The following is a 19,516-nucleotide window of genomic DNA, read 5'->3' as shown; positions in this document are numbered from 1 at the left end:
GTAAGGTCCTAGAACAGTGGTTTCTTCAAATGATGTCCCTTCTATGTGGAGAAAAAACCTCCTCTCATATTTTCAATAGCAGTTCTGATGTGACTGGTTCTAATAGGGCCCTAGGGGCTAAAGATGGAGGATGGACTGCTTCCCCGGCTCAGCAAACTGAGCCCGGTGCTTGTTACCACTCTTCTTTCACTTAATTTTCCAAGAGAAGGAAGGCAGAGCCTATTGATAGGAAAAGAATCAGATCCTGTGATTTACTGTGCAGTGAAGGAGACCAAAGATAAAGATGTAGTACGAGGCTGTATGGTTGCTCCACTGTATGCAGGAAGAACAGAATTAGTGATACAGACTGAGTGGAATAACATAATCTTTCAACAAGGAAAGTCTTCAATTCCACTTTCATATACTTAAGTATCAATACTCTGCTGATATGAAGGAACTTTTTCTCTCTCTGTAAAGGGCATCTTTAACGTGAATCTGTTTTATTTCCCTTATTTTTTCCTCTTCATCATACACTCATGTTACCACAGTATAGTTGAACAGGTATAGCCTTTGGAGTCAGAAGTTTTTAGTTTATTTGTAGTTTCCAACACATTTGAGTTGTGTGATTGTGGGCAAGTCACATAACCCCTTTAATGTTGGTATTCATGTAGGCAAAACATACGGATAGCAATACCTATTTTATTCTATTTGGGAGGAAGTGTCTACACAGTCCCGACACATACTGGGTAATCTAAAATGCCCATGTCTTTCCCTCCTGTATTTCTTGCTCCTGTTCTTCTACTTGTCTCTGTGAGTTTTTTTTTTTTTTTTCATTATAATACTGCATGCGGGGGGGGGCACTGTCGTGAGTGTTATGTGGCAGAGGGGACTTTGTATTTAAGAATGTAAGAACTGATCAAGCCATTATATTAACTGACTGGCCTGATAAACGAGTCCCTCACGTCGAGCATTCTTGGGGCTTCTGAGTGATTATCTTACAGCTCTGGGAAGCCATCTAGAGAGGAATGCAAAGGAATAGGAAAATGGAGGTAGAGACTTAGAATATCTGATGACCCCAATCATGGCAAAGTCTTGCGTCCTGCTACCTTTTAGGTGATAAATAAGGCGGCCCTGGTAAAGAAATATTAGCTATGTGTGACTGGTGATGCTTAAATACATGTTGGGTTTTTGTTGTTGTTGTTGTTGTTTTGTTTTTACATAAGGATGATGTCATTTGGTTTCCCTGCAATTAAACATCTCTACTTACATACTCTCCTCTTGTTTAACATTTTGTATGTCCTCAGGACACCATAGTAGTTAAGATTACAGTCAGTTACTTGTTGCAGTTTTACTTTCCCATACTGAAAATAGGCAGATGTCTCTTGGGGTTTCCCAGTAATCAGTTCATTTCTGATTTCCACCTCCCCTGGGAAAAGTGAGCTGAGATTTCCTAGTTTATGAAAAGTCACCCTTCCTACTACTTTTAATCTCTATTCCCTGCCTCCTATAACTCCTATCTTTCCCTGCATCCTTCTTCTTATCTCTTTATTCATTTTTCTAGTTGGCCTTTACCCAAAGTTTATTTATGAGGACAGCACAACAGATTTCAGAATTCTTTGGAAAGATTGCTCAGGTGTTTGGTGTCCTTTCCTGAATATCATGGTGAAATCTGCTATTAAAATATCCATACATTTTAATCATGCAAGAGTCAGACAAACAATGTCTGCCCTCTGACAGACATATAAAATCATAGTAGGCATAATTGTATGCCTTTCCTTTTTTCTTTACAACTCTCTCCTATCTGATTTCCTTTAATCCTACTCTGGGGATGTTTTACATCAGAATTAATTATATTGAGAACAAGTGTCTGTTGCCTAACACTTTAAACATCATGATAAAAAACAGCTGAAACATAGTTATTCATGGTTGGATTGTGCTGGCCTCTTGCCATTCCTTTATTCCTCCACTTTACACACTTTTGTCAGAACTGGAGAGAGAAGAACTAGAAGTCAAATTCCTCAATTTTAAGTGTCATTTCTTAAGTTGTTACAAAACTACACTGAAATTTTATAGTTAATGCAAATTATTATTTTATTATATATCTATTTAAATAACTTATGTCTCTTCAGTATTTTATCTGTAGTATTTCCTACTCTGATATTATATTAAAAACCATCATTGATTGAGACTGTCTTAAGTGTTTTTCAAGTAGAGTCTCATTTAATTCTCACTACAACCCTATGCGCTAGGGGCTACTGCTAACGCCATTTTACAGGTAAAGAAATTGATATTTGGAGAGGCAAAGTAATTTGTCACAAGTCACTGGGAATACTGGGATAGAATCTGAATTCAGAACCTGAATTCTAACCCAGATTACACAACTCTAAATTCAGGACCCTTAACCATCATTCACTGACCAAATGTGGAGTTTAGAAATAAGATTAGCATTTACTAATTCACATAACATTGCTCTTCACATTGTTAATTAATTCTGTGATAGAATTTACAAATACTATTGGTTCTCAGTGATTTGGGAAAATATACAAACCTAAAGAACCTATAGATAAGGGGAAGGAACCTTTTGCCATTCAGCTTCCTTAATCAAGGATTGCCAATTAAATGATAAAAACCCATTTTTCTTTTTTCTAATACATAAGACTTGGGCTCTAACTGACCTTAAGTTAAGAGTATTTTTTGACACTTAAGTAGTTATATGACCTTGGGCCCCTCTAAGTTTCTATGTTATTATCTAGAAAACAAGGTAACACATTCTTTAACTCCTAGGATTCAATGAAAAGGTACATGAAAAGTGCTTAGCTAAGTACCTAGAATATGGTGCTGCTCACTAAAAGGGAACTATAATTTTTATTCTTTCATCTCTTTATTTCTCACAAAATGCACAGATCTTTCAAAAAGTAAAGTACATCAAACAAGATGAAACCCTCTCCTGAAATGAAGTCTTACTAGTATGACAGTGCTGTTTTTCTCCTTCCCTTAAAAGACTGAATAAAATAGAATTTTTAATAGAAAAAAGAGTTACTCATTTAGAAAGGAAGGCAGTGTAATTCAATTAAACTTTACAATATTTAATTTTTGAAGGATTCAGAGTATTAAATTTTATATCTGTTCCCATTGAAAACTGATTTTACTGGTTTTAGACAAGCCTAGCTAAGTTTTTGTGGAAGCTTGCAGGTCTTATACAGCCAACAAAACTCTTTCAGGCCTTCTCCTTAGATTCCTCCTGTGTTCTACTGTCCCTGGCTTAGAGAGAGGATATACCTACTGTGAGCTGTGGGAAGTACCCAAGTAAGGAAAGAGCACAAATCTTTCAGAAACAAGAATGAAGGAGAGCCACTGGCTACAGTCATTCTTTAACATTCATCACTGGGCAAAAAATTGAGTTGCCAGGAGTGCTTTATTATATTTCTATTATGTTTGGGAAAAAGTTTTAATTATTCTTAATATTTAGAGTGATTTTCTTTTATAACACAACATGGTCAAATTTTATTCTCTGACCTTGTTCCATATAAATACTAATAGTTAAAATAAAGGTAATTTTATTTTCATTCAATCATTTATTCATTAATTCATTTTTTTTTTCAATAGGCACTGTCCTACTTGCTGGTGTAACAGCAGTAAAGCCTTTGTAGAGTGATCATTTTAGTGAGGGAAGAAAGATAACAGATAAATTTAAAAATAAAGTACATTCAACATCCATTCATGATAAAACATTTAGAAATCTACGAATAGAAGGGAGCTTTCTTAAGCTAATAAAGACTTTCTATAAAACTGTCCATTGAAAGAATTCCCCTCAAGAACAGGAAGAAAACTACTGAAGGATTTCCCCTGAGGTCAGGAGCAAGATATGAGTGTTACTATCACCATCTTTAATGTTTATGGGCAATCCAAGCTAGTGCAATAGGCAAGGAAAAGAAAAAAAATTCATAAAGCTTAGAAAGGAAAAAATAAAATTTTTACTATTCAAAAATTATATGATTGAATAGGTAGAAAATCCAAAAGAATCTATAAACTATAAAATTAATAAGTGAATGTAGCAAGGTTGCTAAATACAAGATCAGTAAACAAAATCATTTATATTATTATTATTATACTATCAACAGAGAAATGGAAAACTTTAAAAAAAAGACACCACTTACTATTGCATCAAAAAACCCCACCAAGGAATTAATATAAAAACAATAAAGTTTTATCAAGTGTAGTTAAAGAGGACCTAAATGTGTTCAAGAATAGGAAGACTCAATATTTAGGATAGCAATTCTCCCCAAACTAATTAATAAATTTAATGTAATTTAAATAAAAATTTTAGTGAGGTTCTTTGTGGATATTGGTAAGCTGATTTTAAAATTTACATAAAAATGCAAAGGGCCAAGAATTGCCAAGGCAATCTTGAAGAAGATGAACAAACTTAGAGGACTTAACAATAGCAGATATTAAAATTAATTATAAAGTTACAGTAAATAAGACAGTATGATGACACAAATGGAACCAATGGACAGGAGAGTACAGAAACAGAGTCCACATATATATGGTCATCTAATTTGTGACAATGATGATACCATGGTACAGTGAGAAAAGGATGGTCTTTTCAATACTTGGTACCAACTTGACATCTTTATGGAAAAAAAGAAGGTATCTTGACCCCTATCTCACACATACACAAAAATCAATTCCAGATGGATCTCAGATACATACATTTTAAGCATGTAGGAACATACTTTCATGATCTTGTGGCATGCAGAGATGTCTTTAAAAAGACACAAAAAAGGAAAAAAAAGATAAATTGGACTACATTAAAATGTTTGTTCATCAAAAAATACCAGTAGGAATGTAAAAAAGATAAACTGCACATTAGGAAAAAGTATTTGCAACACAGATAACTGACAAAGGGCTCATTAAGAGTATATAACGAATTTCCACAAATCAATAAGTAAAAGCAGACAACTCAATAAAAAAAAACACTGAGGTATTTCAAAACAGAAGATATCCAAATGGTCAATAAATATATGAAAGAAGCTCAGTTTCACTACTTAGTGAAATGTGCATTGAAATCATACGTAATATGATATCTCTACTGCCCACCAGAAAGGCTAACGTTAAAAAGACAAATAATATTAAATACTGGTGAGAATGTAGAACAACGGGAAAACTTACATACTGTTGGAAATAAAAACTGGTACAACCACTCTGAAAATCTGTTTGGCATTTTCTACTAAAGCTGATCATAAATGTATCACATAACTAGCAATTCTACTCCTGGTTGATAACCAACAGAAAAGAATACATATGTCCTCTGAAGGACAGGTACAAAAATGTTCTTAACACAACTATGCAAAAAAAAAAAGCCAAAGACTGGAAACAACCCAACCATCCACATTGGAGGAATAGAATAAAGAAATTCTGGTAAATTCAAAAAATGGAATACTACAGAACAATGACAATGAAAGAATTACAACTATACACAATGATGTCTGCAAAACCAAAATAATGTTGAACAAAACAAGCTGTATATAGAAGAGTCCATACTATATGATTCCTTTTATACACATCTCAAAGCCAGGCAAACTAATTTATGATATTAGAAGTTAGGATAGTGGTTTTCTTTGAGGGAAGCTAGTGACTAAGGCAGCACAGGGAGGGGGTGTGTGAGATGCTGGTAGTATCTCTTTCTTGATCTGCGTGCTGGTTATGGAGCTCTGTACACTTTGTGAAAATTCATTGAGCACTATACTTATTACTTTTGTGGTTTTATATATGTAAATTATAGTTCAATAGAAAAAAAGCCCATTAAATAATAATATGGTGAATAAACTTTCCAACTATTAACATTTTGTAAAGGTGAAAAAATAACAGGTTAAATGAAATTGAATAATATGAAGAAAATAAAGTAGGGGAGAGACACAGGGAATACAGGAAGGTGTGAAGAAGAGGGGTCATAATTTTAAAAAGAGTGGTCAGAGAGGCTTTAATGAGAATAGTTAATCTCCTTTTTCTTACCTGTATGGTAAAATTTCCCTGAAAATCCCAGGTTGAACGTAAAATTTGTGATTTGTGCACGCAAAAGATTCTGAGTATCAAGCAGGGCCTGAAATACATAATTTTAAAAAATATATCAGGTGGAGCATGGCCTTGAGAAGATATCTCCCTTTAGCATTCAAAAGGTAATACTACTCCTTTAGACATGAGAGAATTAAATGATGGAAAGTAGTTTCTTTACCACCTTACAACTAGCAAGAAGCTTCTGAGATTACATAAATACATACTTATATTTATCCTTTAGCTGCAATAAATCAGCAAAAAATGTCAGCTAGAAAAAGGAAGTTAAATGAAAAGTTTACTCTTCATGTATCAAAGGAAGTAGTATCTAGTACATAAAATACATCTCCCTTTACACCTCAGGGATGTAGTTCACCAGTTGTCAAAAGAAGGACATTCTGTTTAAGTGAAACTATGCAAGAACATATATTGAAAGAAACAGATTGTTGTTTTTCAGATATACCTTTGGTCTTCAAAATATAAGACTTTTCAATCTTTAAGTCTTAGATTCCCCAAAGATAGTGATTATTCTTCAAAAATGGATATCATGGTAAAGTAAATCTATAGTTTGCCCTTCCATTGAAAAACAGATAAAACCCCCTACTAATGACAGGTAAAGCTATTTTGAATCAGAGTTTTAATTGTTATATCCTATAAAGTATTTTTCATGCTATGAGTATTTAATGGACTTCTTTTCTTCTCCTTCTCCTCCTTTTCTTTCTCATTCTTATTTAAGTTTACATTCTTGTATTCCTCTCTCCCCCTACCCCAGACTATGGTAGTTGAGTGCCCACCTCAATGAGGCAAAAAGTAACACTAAATGGTAGATTTGTAAAGGATCTTTTATACATGAAGAAACTAAGGAGAAATGACTTGCCCATTTTCAAAGATAAAATTATTGGTAGATCCAAGGTTAAGGATATAGATCACCTGATTCCATATTAGGTACTCTTTTTACTCTACCACACCAAATCTTTCCCCACCCTTCCATAGTACTGCTGAATCCACAGCAAAATCTTTTCTTAATACTGTAGCTGATATCTGGAAGCTCTGCCCCATCATGTTCACAGTCTCAATGTTTTTTGGGGGATAAACACATATACATATTATTCAGGGACCCTCTCATGATTGTATGTGTTCAACAATTATTAGTTGCCACCCCTCTATTATTGCTGCTGCTACTATTACTACTCCTAATATGGCTGTTGTTATTGTTAGTGATAGATAATACATATCATCTCTCTGAACTTTTCCCTTCATTTGTTAAAAGTTGAGACAATTATCTAACTCATAGAATTACGATGAGGAATATAAAAGAGATAATATATGCGGGAGTGCTTGATAAATTTTTTAAAAAATGGCATAAAATGGATAAAGAAGATGTGGTACATATATACAATGGAATACTACTCAGCCATAAAAAGGAACAAAACTGGGTCATTTGTAGAGACATGGATGGACCTAGAGTGTCATACAGAGTGAAGTCAGAAAGAGAAAAACAAATATTGTATATTAACACATATACGTGGAATCTAGAAAAATGGTATAGATGACCTTATTTGCCAAGCAGAAATAGAGACACAGACATAGAGAACAAATATATGGATGCCATGGGGGAAAGGGGTAGGGTGGGAGGAACTGGGAGATTGGGATCGACACATATACACTATTGATACTATGTATAAAATAGACAGCTGATGAGAACATACTGTATAGCACAGGGAACTCTACTTAATGCACTGTGGTGTCCTAAGTGGGAGGGAAATCCAAAAGGGAGGGGATATATGTATATGTATGGCTGATTCATTTTGCTGTGCAGTAGAAGCTAACACAACATTGTAAAGCAACTATACTCCAATAAAAATTAAAAAAGTATTATCAGCAATATATTATATATTAATATAATTATATGTATATAATTATATATTATTGATAATTATATCTATAATTATCTATATCTGTATATTATATATATCTCACCTACTTATTTTTTTAATTGAAATATAGTTGACATACAATATTATGTTAGCTTCAGGAGTATAAAATAGTGATTCGACATTTAAATATACTATGAAATGATCAACACCTGAAGTCTAGCAACCATCTGTCCCCACACAAAGTTGTTACAGTATTACTGACCATATTCCTTATGCGAAAATTACATCCCCATGACTTACTTATTTTATAATCAGAAGTTTGTACTTCTTAATCTCCCTCACGTATTTCACTCATTTCCCCCACACCCCTGCCCTTTGGCAACCACCCATTTGTTCTCAGTATCTATGAGTCTGTTTACATTTTGTTTTGTTTGTTTGTTTTGTTTTTTAGACTCTACATATAAGTGAGATCATATGGAATTTACCTTTCTCTGTCTATTTACTCCACTTAGCATAATACCATCTAGATCCATCCATGCTGTCCCATGGCAAGATTTCACTCTTTTTTATGGCTAATATTCTACTGTATATACATACCACTCTTCTTTATCCATTCATCCATCAATGGACCTTAGGTTGCTTCCATATCTTGGCTATTATAAATAATACTACAATGAACATAGGGGTGCACATATTTTTTTTTATTATTTTATTTATTTATTTTTAACATCCTTATTTGAGTATAATTACTTTACAATGTTGTGTTAGTTTCTGCTGTATAACAAAGTGAATCAGCTATACATATACATATATTCCCATATCCCCTCCCTCTTGCGTCTCCCTCCCACCCTCCCTATCCCAGCTCTCTAGGTGGTCACAAAGCACTGAGCTGATCTCCCTGTGCTACGTGGCTGCTTCCCACTAGCTATCTGTTTTACACTTGGTAGCGTATGAATGTCAATGCCACTCTCTCACTTCATCCCAGCTTACCCTTCCCTCTCCCTGTGTCCTTAAGTCCATTCTCTACATCTGCGTCTTTATTCTTGTCCTGCCCCTAGGTTCTTCAGAACCATTTTGTTTTCTTAGATTCCATATATATGTGTTAGCATATGGTATTTGTTTTTCTCTTTCTGACTTACTTCACTCTGTATGACAGACTCTAGGTCCATCCACCTCACTACAAATAACTCAATTTCATTTCTTTTTATTGCTGAGTAACAATCCATTGTATATATGTGCCACATCTTCTTTATCCATTCATCTGTCAATGGACACTTAGGGTGCTTCCATGTCCTGGCTATTGTAAATAAAGCTGCAATGAACATTGTGGTACATGACACTTTTTGAATTATGGTTTTCTCAGGGTATATGCCCAGTAGTGGAATTGCTGGGTTGTATGGTAGTTCTATTTTTAGTTTTTTAAGGAACCTCCATACTGTTCTCCATAGTGGCTGTATCAATTTACATTCCCACCAACAGTGCAAGAGTGTTCCCTTTTCTCCACACCCTCTCCAGCATTTATTGTTTGCAGATTTTTTGATGATGGCCATTCTGACCAGTGTGAGGTGATACCTCATTGTAGTTTTGATTTGCATTTCTCTAATGGTTAGTGATGTTGAGCATCCTTTCATGTGTTTGTTGGCAATCTGTATATCTTCTTTGGAGAAATGTCTGTTTAAGTGTACCCATTTTTGGATTGGGTTGTTTGTTTTTTTGATATTGAGCTGCATGAGCTGCTTGTATATTGTGGAAATTAATCCTTTGTCAGTTGCTTCGTTTGCAAATATGTTCTCCCATTCTGAGGGTTGTCTTTTGCACGTTTTTGAATTAGTGTTTTTGTTTTCTTTGGGTAAATACTCAGAAGTGAAATTGCTGGATGATATGGCAGTTCTATTTTTAAGTTTTTGAGGAAGCTTCATACTGTTTTCCATAGTGGCTGCACCAATTTACAATCCCACCAATAGTATATGAGGGTTCCCTTTTCTCCATATCCTCTCTAGCACTTGTTATTTCTTGTCATTTTGATGGTAGCTACTCTGACAGACATCTTTTCATGTGTCTGTTGGCCATCTGTATGTCTTCTTTGGAATAATGTCTACTCAGATCCTCTGCCCATTTTTAAATGGATTGGGGTTTTTTTGGTATGGTATTGAGTTTCATGAATTTTTTATATATTATGGATATCAACCCCTTATTGGATATGTCATTTACAAATATCTTCTACCATTCAGTAGTCTGCCTTTTCATTTTGTTGATGGTTTTCTTCAAAAAGCTTTTGGTTTGATGTAGTCCTACTTGTTTCTTTTTACTTTTGCTTTCCTTGCCTGAGGAGATACATCCAAAAAATATTGTTAAGACTGATGTCAAAGAATGTACTGCCTATGTTTTTTCCTAGAAGTTTTATGGTTTCAGGTCTTACATGTAAGTCTTTAATCCATATTGAGTTTATTTCTGTACATGGTATGAGAAAGTGCTCCAGTTTGATCCTTTTGCATATAGCTGTCCAGTTTTCCAAGCACCATTTATTAAAGAGGCTGCCTTTTCCCCATTTTATATTCTTGTCTCCTTTGTCATAGATTAATTGACCATCTAAGTGTGGTTTATTTCTGTGTTCTCTATTCTGTTCCATTGTTCTATGTGTCTGTTTTTGTGCCAGTACCATAATATTTTGATTACTGTAGCTTTGTAGGACTGCATGAAATCAGGGAGCATGATACCTTAAGCTTTGTTCTTTCTCAAAATTGTTTTGGTTATTTGGGGTCTTTTGTAATTCCATGCAAATTTTAGAGTTATTTGTTCTAGTTCTGTGAAAAATGTCATTGGTTTTTTGATAGGATTTGCACTGAATCTGTAGATTGCCTTGGGTACTATGGAGATTTTAACAATATTAATTCTTCCAGTCCATGAGCACAGTATATCTTTCCATTTGTGTAATCTTTAATTTCTTTCATCAATGTCTTAGTTTTTGGAGTACAAGACTTTCGCCTCCTTGGTTAGATTTATTCCTAGGTATTTTATTCTTTTTTTTTTTTAATCAGTCATCAATTATATACACATCGGTGTATACATGTCAATCCCAATCGCCCAATTCAGCACACCACCATCCCCACCCCACCATGGTTTTCCCCCCTTGGTGTCCATACGTTTGTTCTCTACATCTGTGTCTCAACTTCTGCCCTGCAAACCGGTTCATCTGTACCATTTTTCTAGGTTTCTAGGTTCCACATACGTGCATTAATATATGATATTTGTTATTTTATTCTTTTTGACACAATTGTAAAGGGAATCCTTTTCTTAATTTCTCTGATAGTTCATTACTAGTGTCTAGAAATGCAACTGATTTTTGCACTGATTTTGTATCCTGAAACTTTTTTGAATTCATTTATTAGTCATAATAGTTTTTTTGGTGGAGCCTTTAGGGATTTCTATATAAAGTATCAGACAGTGACAGTTTTGCTTCTTCCTTTCCAATTTGGATTCCTTTTATTCCTTTTTTTTTGTCTAATTGCTGTGGCTCAGACCTCTGATACTATGTTGTGAGAGGGGGCATATCTTTGTCTTGTTCCTGATCTTAGAGGAAAAGCTTTTAACTCTTCACAGTTGGTTCTGATGTTGGCTGTGGGTTTGTCATATACGGCCTTGATTATGTTGAGGTACATTCCCTCTATAACCACTTTGTTGAGAGTTTTTATCATAAATGGATGTTGAATTTTGTCAGAAGTTTTTTCTGCATCTAGTGAGATGATTATGTGATTTTTTTTCCCATTTGTTTATTTTTGTTTTTATTTCCATTACTCTAGGAGGTGGATCAAAAAAGATCTTGCTGTGATTTATGTCAAAGGTGTTCTTCCTATGTTTTCCTCTAAGAGTTTTATAGTGTCGTCTTATATCTAGGTCTCTAATCCATTTTGAGTTTATTTTTGTGTATGGTGTTAGGGAGTATTCTAACTTCATTCTTTTACATGTAGCTGTCCAGTTTTCCCAGCACACATATTGAAGAGACTGTCTTTTCTCCATTGTATATCGTTGCCTCCTTTGTCATAGATTAGTTGACCATAGGTGCGTGGGTTAATCTCTGGGCTTTCTATCTTGTTCCATTGATCTATGTTTCTGTTTTTGTGCCAGTACCATATTGTCTTGATTACTGTAGCTTTGTAGCATAGTCTGAAGTCAGGGAGTCTGATTCCTCCAGCTCCATTTTTTTGCCTCAAGACTGCTTTGCCTATTCGGGGTCTTTTGTGTCTCCATACAAATTTTAAGATGATTTCTTCTAGCTCCGTAAAAAATGCCATTGGTAATTTGATAGGGATTGCATTGCATCTGTAGATTGCTTTGGGTAGTATACTCATTTTCACAATGTTGATTCTTCCAATCCAAGAACATGGTATATCTCTCCATCTGTTGGTATCATCTTTAATTTCTTTCATCAGTGTCTTATAGTTTTCTGCATACAGGTCTTTTGTCTCCCTAGGTAGGTTTATTCCTAGGTATTTTATTCTTTTTGTTGCAATGGTAAATGGGAGTGTTTCCATAATTTCTCTTTCAGATTTTTCATCATTAGTGTATAGGAATGCAAGAGATTTCTGTGCATTAATTTTGTATCCTACAACGTTACCATATTCATTAATTAGCTCTAGCAGTTTTCTGGTGGCAGTTTTAGGATTCTCTATGTATAGTATCATGTCATCCGCAAACAGTGACAGTTTTACTTCTTCTTTTCCAATTTGTATTCCTTTTATTTCTTTTTCTTCTCTGATTGCCGTGGCTAGGACTTCCAGAACTATGTTGAATAATAGTGGTGAGAGTGGACATCCTTGTCTTGTTCCTGATCTTAGAGGAAATGCTTTCAGTTTTTCACCATTGAGAATGATGTTTGCTGTGGGTTTGTCATATATGGCCTTTATTATGTTGAGGTAGGTTCCCTCTATGCCCACTTTCTGGAGAGTTTTTATCAGAAATGGGTGTTGAATTTTGTCAAAAGCTTTTTCTGCATCTATTGAGATGATCATATGGTTTTTATTCTTCAATTTGTTAATATGGTGTATCACATTGATTGATTTGCGTATATTGAAGAATCCTTGCATCCCTGGGATAAATCCCACTTGATCGTGGTGTATGATCCTTTTAATGTGTTGTTGGATTCTGTTTGCTAGTATTTTGTTGAGGATTTTTGCATGTATATTCATCAGTGATATTGGTCTGTAATTTTCTTTTTTTGTAGTGTCTTTGTCTGGTTTTGGTATCAGGGTGATGGTGGCCTCATAGAATGAGTTTGGGAGTGTTCCTTCCTCTGCAATTTTTTGGAAGAGTTTGAGAAGGATAGGTGTTAGCTCTTCTCTAAATGTTTGATAGAATTCACCTGTGAAGCCAACTGGTCCTGGACTTTTGTTTGTTGGAAGATTTTTAATCACAGTTTCAATTTCATTACTTGTGATTGGTCTGTTCATATTTTCTGTTTCTTCCTGGTTCAGTCTTGGAAGGTTATACCTTTCTAAAAATTTGTCCATTTCTTCCAGGTTGTCCATTTTATTGGCATAGAGTTGCTTGTAGTAGTCTCTTAGGATGCTTTGTATTTCTGCAGTGTCTGTTGTAACTTCTCCTTCTTCATTTCTGATTTTATTGATTTGAGTCCTCTCCCTCTTTTTCTTGATGAGTCTGGCTAATGGCTTATCAACTTTGTTTATCTTCTCAAAGAACCAACTTTTAGTTTTATTGATCTTTGCTATTGTTTTCTTTGTTTCTATTTCATTTATTTCTGCTCTGATCTTTATGATTTCTTTCCTTCTGCTAACTTTGGGTTTTGTTTGTTCTTCTTTCTCTAGTTTCTTTAGGTGTAAGGTTAGATTGTTTACTTGAGATTTTTCTTGTTTCTTTAGGTAAGCTTGTATAGCTATAAACTTCCCTCTTAGAACTGCTTTCGCTGCATCCCATAGGTTTTGGGTCGTCGTGTTTTCATTGTCATTTGTCTGTAGGTATTTTTTTATTTCCTCTTTGATTTCTTCAGTGATCTCTTGGTTATTTAGTAACGTATTGTTTAGCCTCCATGTGTTTGTCTTTTTTACGTTTTTTTCCCTGTAATTCATTTCTAATCTCATAGCGTTGTGGTCAGAAAAGATGCTTGATATGATTTCAATTTTCTTAAATTTACTGAGGCTTGATTTGTGACCCAAGATGTGATCTATCCTGGAGAATGTTTCGTGCGCACTTGAGAAGAACGTGTAATCTGCTGTTTTTGGATGGAATGTCCTATAAATATCAATTAAATCTATCTGGTCTATTGTGTCATTTAAAGCTTCTGTTTCCTTATTTATTTTCATTTTGGATGATCTGTCCATTGGTGTAAGTGAGGTGTTAAAGTCCCCCACTATGATTGTGTTACTGTCAGTTTCCTCTTTTATAGCTGTTAGCAGTTGCCTTATGTATTGAGGTGCTCCTATGTTGGGTGCATATATATTTATAATTGTTATATCTTCTTCTTGGATTGATCCCTTGATCATTATGTAGTGTCCTTCCTTGTCTCTTGTAACATTCTTTATTTTAAAGTCTATTTTATCTGATATGAGTATAACTACTCCAGCTTTCTTTTGATTTCCATTTGCATGGAATATCTTTTTCCATCCCCTCACTTTCAGTCTGTATGTGTCCCTAGGTCTAAAGTGGGTCTCTTGTAGACAGCATATATATGGGTCTTGTTTTTGTATCCATTCAGCCAGTCTATGTCTTTTGGTTGGGGCATTTAATCCATTCACGTTTAAGGTAATATCGATATGTATGTTCCTATGACCATTTTCTTAATTGTTTTGGGTTTGTTTTTGTAGGTCCTTTTCTTCTCTTATGTTTCCCACTTAGAGAAGTTCCTTTAGCATTTGTTGTAGAGCTGGTTTGGTGGTGCTGAATTCTCTTAGCTTTTGCTTGTCTGTAAAGCTTTTGATTTCTCCATCAAATCTAAATGAGATCCTTGCCGGGTAGAGTAATCTTGGTTGTAGGTTCTTCCCTTTCATCACTTTAAGTATATCATGCCACTCCCTTCTGGCTTGTAGAGTTTCTGCTGAGAAATCAGCTGTTAACCTTATGGGAGTTCCCTTGTATGTTATTTGTCGTTTTTCCCTTGCTGCTTTCAATAATTTTTCTTTCTCTTTAATTTTTGCCACTTTGATTACTATGTGTCTCGGCGTGTTTCTCCTTGGGTTTATCCTGTATGGGACTCTCTGCGCTTCCTGGACTTGGGTGGCTATTTCCTTTCCCATGTTAGGGAAGTTTTCGACTATAATGTCTTCAAATATTTTCTCTGGTCCTTTCTCTCTCTCTTCACCTTCTGGGACCCCTATAATGAGAATGTTGTTGCGTTTAATGTTGTCCCAGAGGTCTCTTAGGCTGTCTTCATTTCTTTTCATTCTTTTTTCTTTAGTCTGTTCCGCAGCAGTGAATTCCACCATTCTGTCTTCCAGGTCACTTATCTGTTCTTCTGCCTCAGTTATTCTGCTATTGATTCCTTCTAGTGTAGTTTTCATTTCAGTTATTGTATTGGTCATCTCTGTTTGTTTGTTCTTTAATTCTTCTAGGTCTTTGTTAATCATTTCTTACATCTTCTCAATCTTTGCCTCCATTCTTATTCCGAGGTCCTGGATCATCTTCACTATCATTATTCTGAATTCTTTTTCTGGAAGGTTGCCTATCTCCACTTCATTTAGTTGTTTTTCTGGGGTTTTTTCTTGTTCCTTCATCTGGTACATAGCCCTCTGCCTTTTCATCTTGTCTATCTTTCTGTAACTGTGGTTTTTGGTCGATTATGTGTTTTTATCCTTTATTTTGTTAATGTGGTGTATAACATTGATTGATTTGTGGATTTTGAACCATCCTTCCATCCCTGGTAAAAATCCCGCTTGATCATGGTGTATGATCCTTTTAACGTATTGCTGAATTTTGTTTGCTAATACTTTTTGAAGATTTTTGCATCTATGTTCATCAGTGATACTGGCCTGTAATATTCCTTTCTTTTGTGGTGTCTTTGTCTGGTTTTGGTATCAGGGTGATGCTGGCCTCATAGAATGAATTTAGAAGTGTTCTCTCCTCTTCAGTTTTTTGGAATAGCTTGAAAGAGATGTTAACTCTTCTTTAAATGTTTGGTAGAATTCACCTGTGAAGCCGTCTGGTCCTGGAAATTTGTTTGTTGGAATTTTTTGGATTACTGATTCAATTTCATTACTATTCTGTTCAGATTTTCTATTTCTTCCTGATTCAGTCTGTGAGATTATACATTTTTAGGAATATATCCATTTCTAATAGTTTGGCCAATTTGTTGGCATATAGCTGTTCCTAGTAATCTCTTAGGATCCTTTGTATTTCTGTGATGCCAGTTGTACCTTCTCCTCTTTTATTTCTGATTTTATTTATTTGGGCCCTCTCTCTTTTTTTCTTGATGAGTGTAGCTAAGGTTCATCAATTTTGTTTATCTTTTCCAAAAACCAGCTATTAGTTTCATTGATTTTTTTCTGTTGTTTGTTTAGTCTCGATTTCATTTATTTCTACTCAGATCTTTATTATTTCCTTCCTTTTACTAATGTTGGGTTTTGTTTGTTCTTCTTTTCCTATTTCCTTTAGGTGTAAGGTTAGATTGTTTATTTGAGATTTTCTTGTTCCTGGGGTAAGCCTATATTTCTATAAACTTCCCTGTTAGAACTGTTTTGCTGCTTTCCATAGATTTTGGAACATTGTGATTCCATTTTCATTTATTTCAAGTATTTTAAAATTTCCTCTTTGATTTCTTCAATGACCCATTGGTTGTTTAGTAGCATATTGTTTAGCATTCACATGTTTTTATTTTTTGTGGCTTTTTTCTTTTAGTTGATTTCTAGTCTCAGTATTGTGGTCAGAAAGATGCTTGCCACGATTTCAATTTTCTTAAATTTACTGAGACTTTTTTTCATGGCCTAGCATGTGATCTGTTCTACAGAAAGTTCCATGTGCTCTTGAAAAGAATGTGTATTCTGCTTTTGGATGGAATGTTCTATATATACATCTATTAAGTCAATTTGATCTAATGTATCATTTAAGGCCAGTGTTTCCTTAGTGATTTTTCTGTCTGGATGATCTGTCCATTGATGTAAGTAGGGTGTTAAAGTCCCCTACTATTATTGTGTTATTGTCAATTTCTTCCTTTATGTCTGTTAATATTTGCTTTATGTATTTAGGTGCTTCTATATACTTACAGGTGTTTACATATATACTTACAAGTGTTATAGCTTTTTGTTGGATTGATCCCTTTATCATTATGTAAGCCCTTCTTTGTCTCTTGTTACAGTCTTTGTTCTAAACTCTATTTTGTCTAATATAAGTATTGCAATCCCAGCTTTCTTTTTGTTTCCATTTCCATGGAATATCTTTTTTTCATTCCCTCACCTTGACAGTCTGTGTTTTAAATCCGAAATGAGTCTCTTGTAGGCATATATATTTGGGTCTTGTTTTTTAATCCATTCAACTCTATATCTTTTGATTGGAGCATTTAGTCCCTTTACATTTAAAGCAATTATTGATAGGTATGTACTTATTGCCATTTTTTATTGTTTTCTATTTTTTTTGTAGTTCTTTGTTCTTTTCTTCTTCTCTTGCCCTCTTCCCTTGTGATTTGATGACTATTGTTAGTGTTATGTTTGGATTCCTTTCTCCTTATTTTTTATGTATCTATTATAGGTTTTTGGTTTGTGGTTAGTTACCATGAGGTTTATATATAACATTTATGTATGCTTATTTTAAGCTGATGATCTCTTAAGCTCAAACACCTTCTAACAGCCTTATATTTTTACACCCCCCCCCCCAGATTTTATGTTTTTGATGTCATACTTTACATCTTTTTATTTTATGTATCCTTTAATTACTTATTGTAGATATAGATCATTTTACTACTTTTGTCTTTTAACCTTCCTACTAGTTTACATGTGATTAATCCACTACCTTTGCTATATCTTTGCTATTATCAATGAGATTTTTCCTTTCATACTTTTCTTATTTCTAGTTGTAGCTTTTTCTTTTCTGCACAGTGAAGTGCCTTTAACATTTCTTGTAAGGCCAGTTTAGCAGTGATGAACTCTTTCAGCATTTGCTCATCTGTAAAACACTTTGTCTCCTTCAACTGTGAACTTTAACCTTAATGGGTAGAATATTCTTGGTTGTAGGTTTTTTCCTTTTGGCACTTTGAATTATCATGCCACTCTCTTCTAGCCTGCAAAGCATCTGCTGAAAAGTCAGCTCATGGTCTTAGGGCAGTTTCCTTGTACATAACTAGTTGTTTTTTCTCATGCTGATTTTAAGATTCTCTCTTTAATTTTAGTTAAAATGTGTATTGGTGTGGACCTCTTTGACTTCATCTTCTTGGGGACTCTCTGTGCTTCTTGAAACTGGATGTCTATTTCCTTCCCAGCGTTAGGGAAATTTTCAGTTATTTTTCCTTTCTTTTTTTTCTTTAATATTTATTTATTTGGCTGCATCGGGTCTTAGTTGTGGGATCTTCACTGAGGCATGTGGGATCTTTCATTGTGGTGCACGGGCTCTTTGTTGCGGCACACGGGCTTCTCTCTGGTTGTGGTGCGCAGGCTCCTCTCTAGTTGTGGTGCGTGGGCTCCAGAGTGCATGGGCTCAGTAGTTGCGGCATGCAGGCTCTCCAGTTGTGGTGTGTGGACTCTAGAGCGCACAGGCTTAGCTGCCCCATGGCATGTGGGATCTTAGTTCCCCAACCAGGGATCAAACCCGTATCCCCTGCATTGGAAGGTGGATTCTTAACCACTGGACCACCAGGGAAGTTCCCAGCTATTTTTTCTTAAAAAAAGTTTTCTGCCATCTTCTCATCTCTTCTTCTTCTGGGACCCTATAATGTGAATGTTAATATGCTTGATGTTGTCCCAGAAGTCTCTTAAGCCATTCTTATCAAAACAATTTTTTTCTCTTTTCTGTTCATCTTGGGTGATTTCCACTACTCTGTCTTTCAGATTGCTGATCTGTTCTTCTGTATCGTCTAATCTACTGTTGATTTCCTCTAGTATATTTTTCATCCCATTTCTTGTATTCTTCAGCTCTGATGGGTTCTTTCTTATATTTTCTAATTCTTTGTTGTAGTTTTCACTGTGTTCATCCATTCTTCTCCTGAGATCAGTGAGCATCTTTATGATCACTACCTTGAGCTCTTTATTGGGTATATTGCTTATCTCCATTTTGGTTAATGTCTTTACCTGGGATTTTTGTCTTGTTCCATCATATGGAACATATTCCTTCGTCTCCTCATTTTGTCTAATTCTCTGTTTTTTTTCCTATGTATTAGATAGTGGTGTTATGTCTTCCAATCTCGGAGAAGTAGCCTTATGTAGGAGACATCTTATGGGGACCAGCAGAAAGCTCCCTGCTGGCCACCTAAGATAGATGTTACAGAGGTGTCTCCTATGTGGGCTGTATGTGTGCCCTTCTGTTGTATCAGGGCCGACTATCGTGGGTGTGCTGGTAGGTGGAGCTGGTTCCTGGCCCAGCTGGTTGCCAAGGGCCTGATGGTGGGCAGGGCAAGTCTCCCATGATAATGGGCTAGAAGGTGGATTCCAAAACAGCGCTTGCCAGTGCCCCTG

The 19,516-nt window shown here is 35.1% G+C and overlaps 1 protein-coding gene across 2 annotated transcripts in view; it reads right to left on the bottom strand.

Moving 5' to 3' along the window:
- Positions 1-19,516, bottom strand: part of NDST3 (N-deacetylase and N-sulfotransferase 3) — a 160,486-nt gene that overhangs the window by 90,459 nt on the left and 50,511 nt on the right. For both annotated transcript variants that reach the window (XM_082462791.1, XM_082462792.1), the window contains exon 3: positions 5,995-6,082. In XM_082462791.1, the coding sequence (XP_082318917.1) occupies positions 5,995-6,082 (88 nt within the window). The remainder of the gene's footprint in view (positions 1-5,994; positions 6,083-19,516) is intronic.

Source organism: Balaenoptera physalus, assembly GCF_965194825.1.
Source record: "Balaenoptera physalus genome assembly, chromosome: 5".
Taxonomy (NCBI): domain Eukaryota; kingdom Metazoa; phylum Chordata; class Mammalia; order Artiodactyla; family Balaenopteridae; genus Balaenoptera; species Balaenoptera physalus.
Note: the sequence above shows the minus strand (reverse complement) of the source record. Positions and strands in the feature narration are given on the sequence as shown.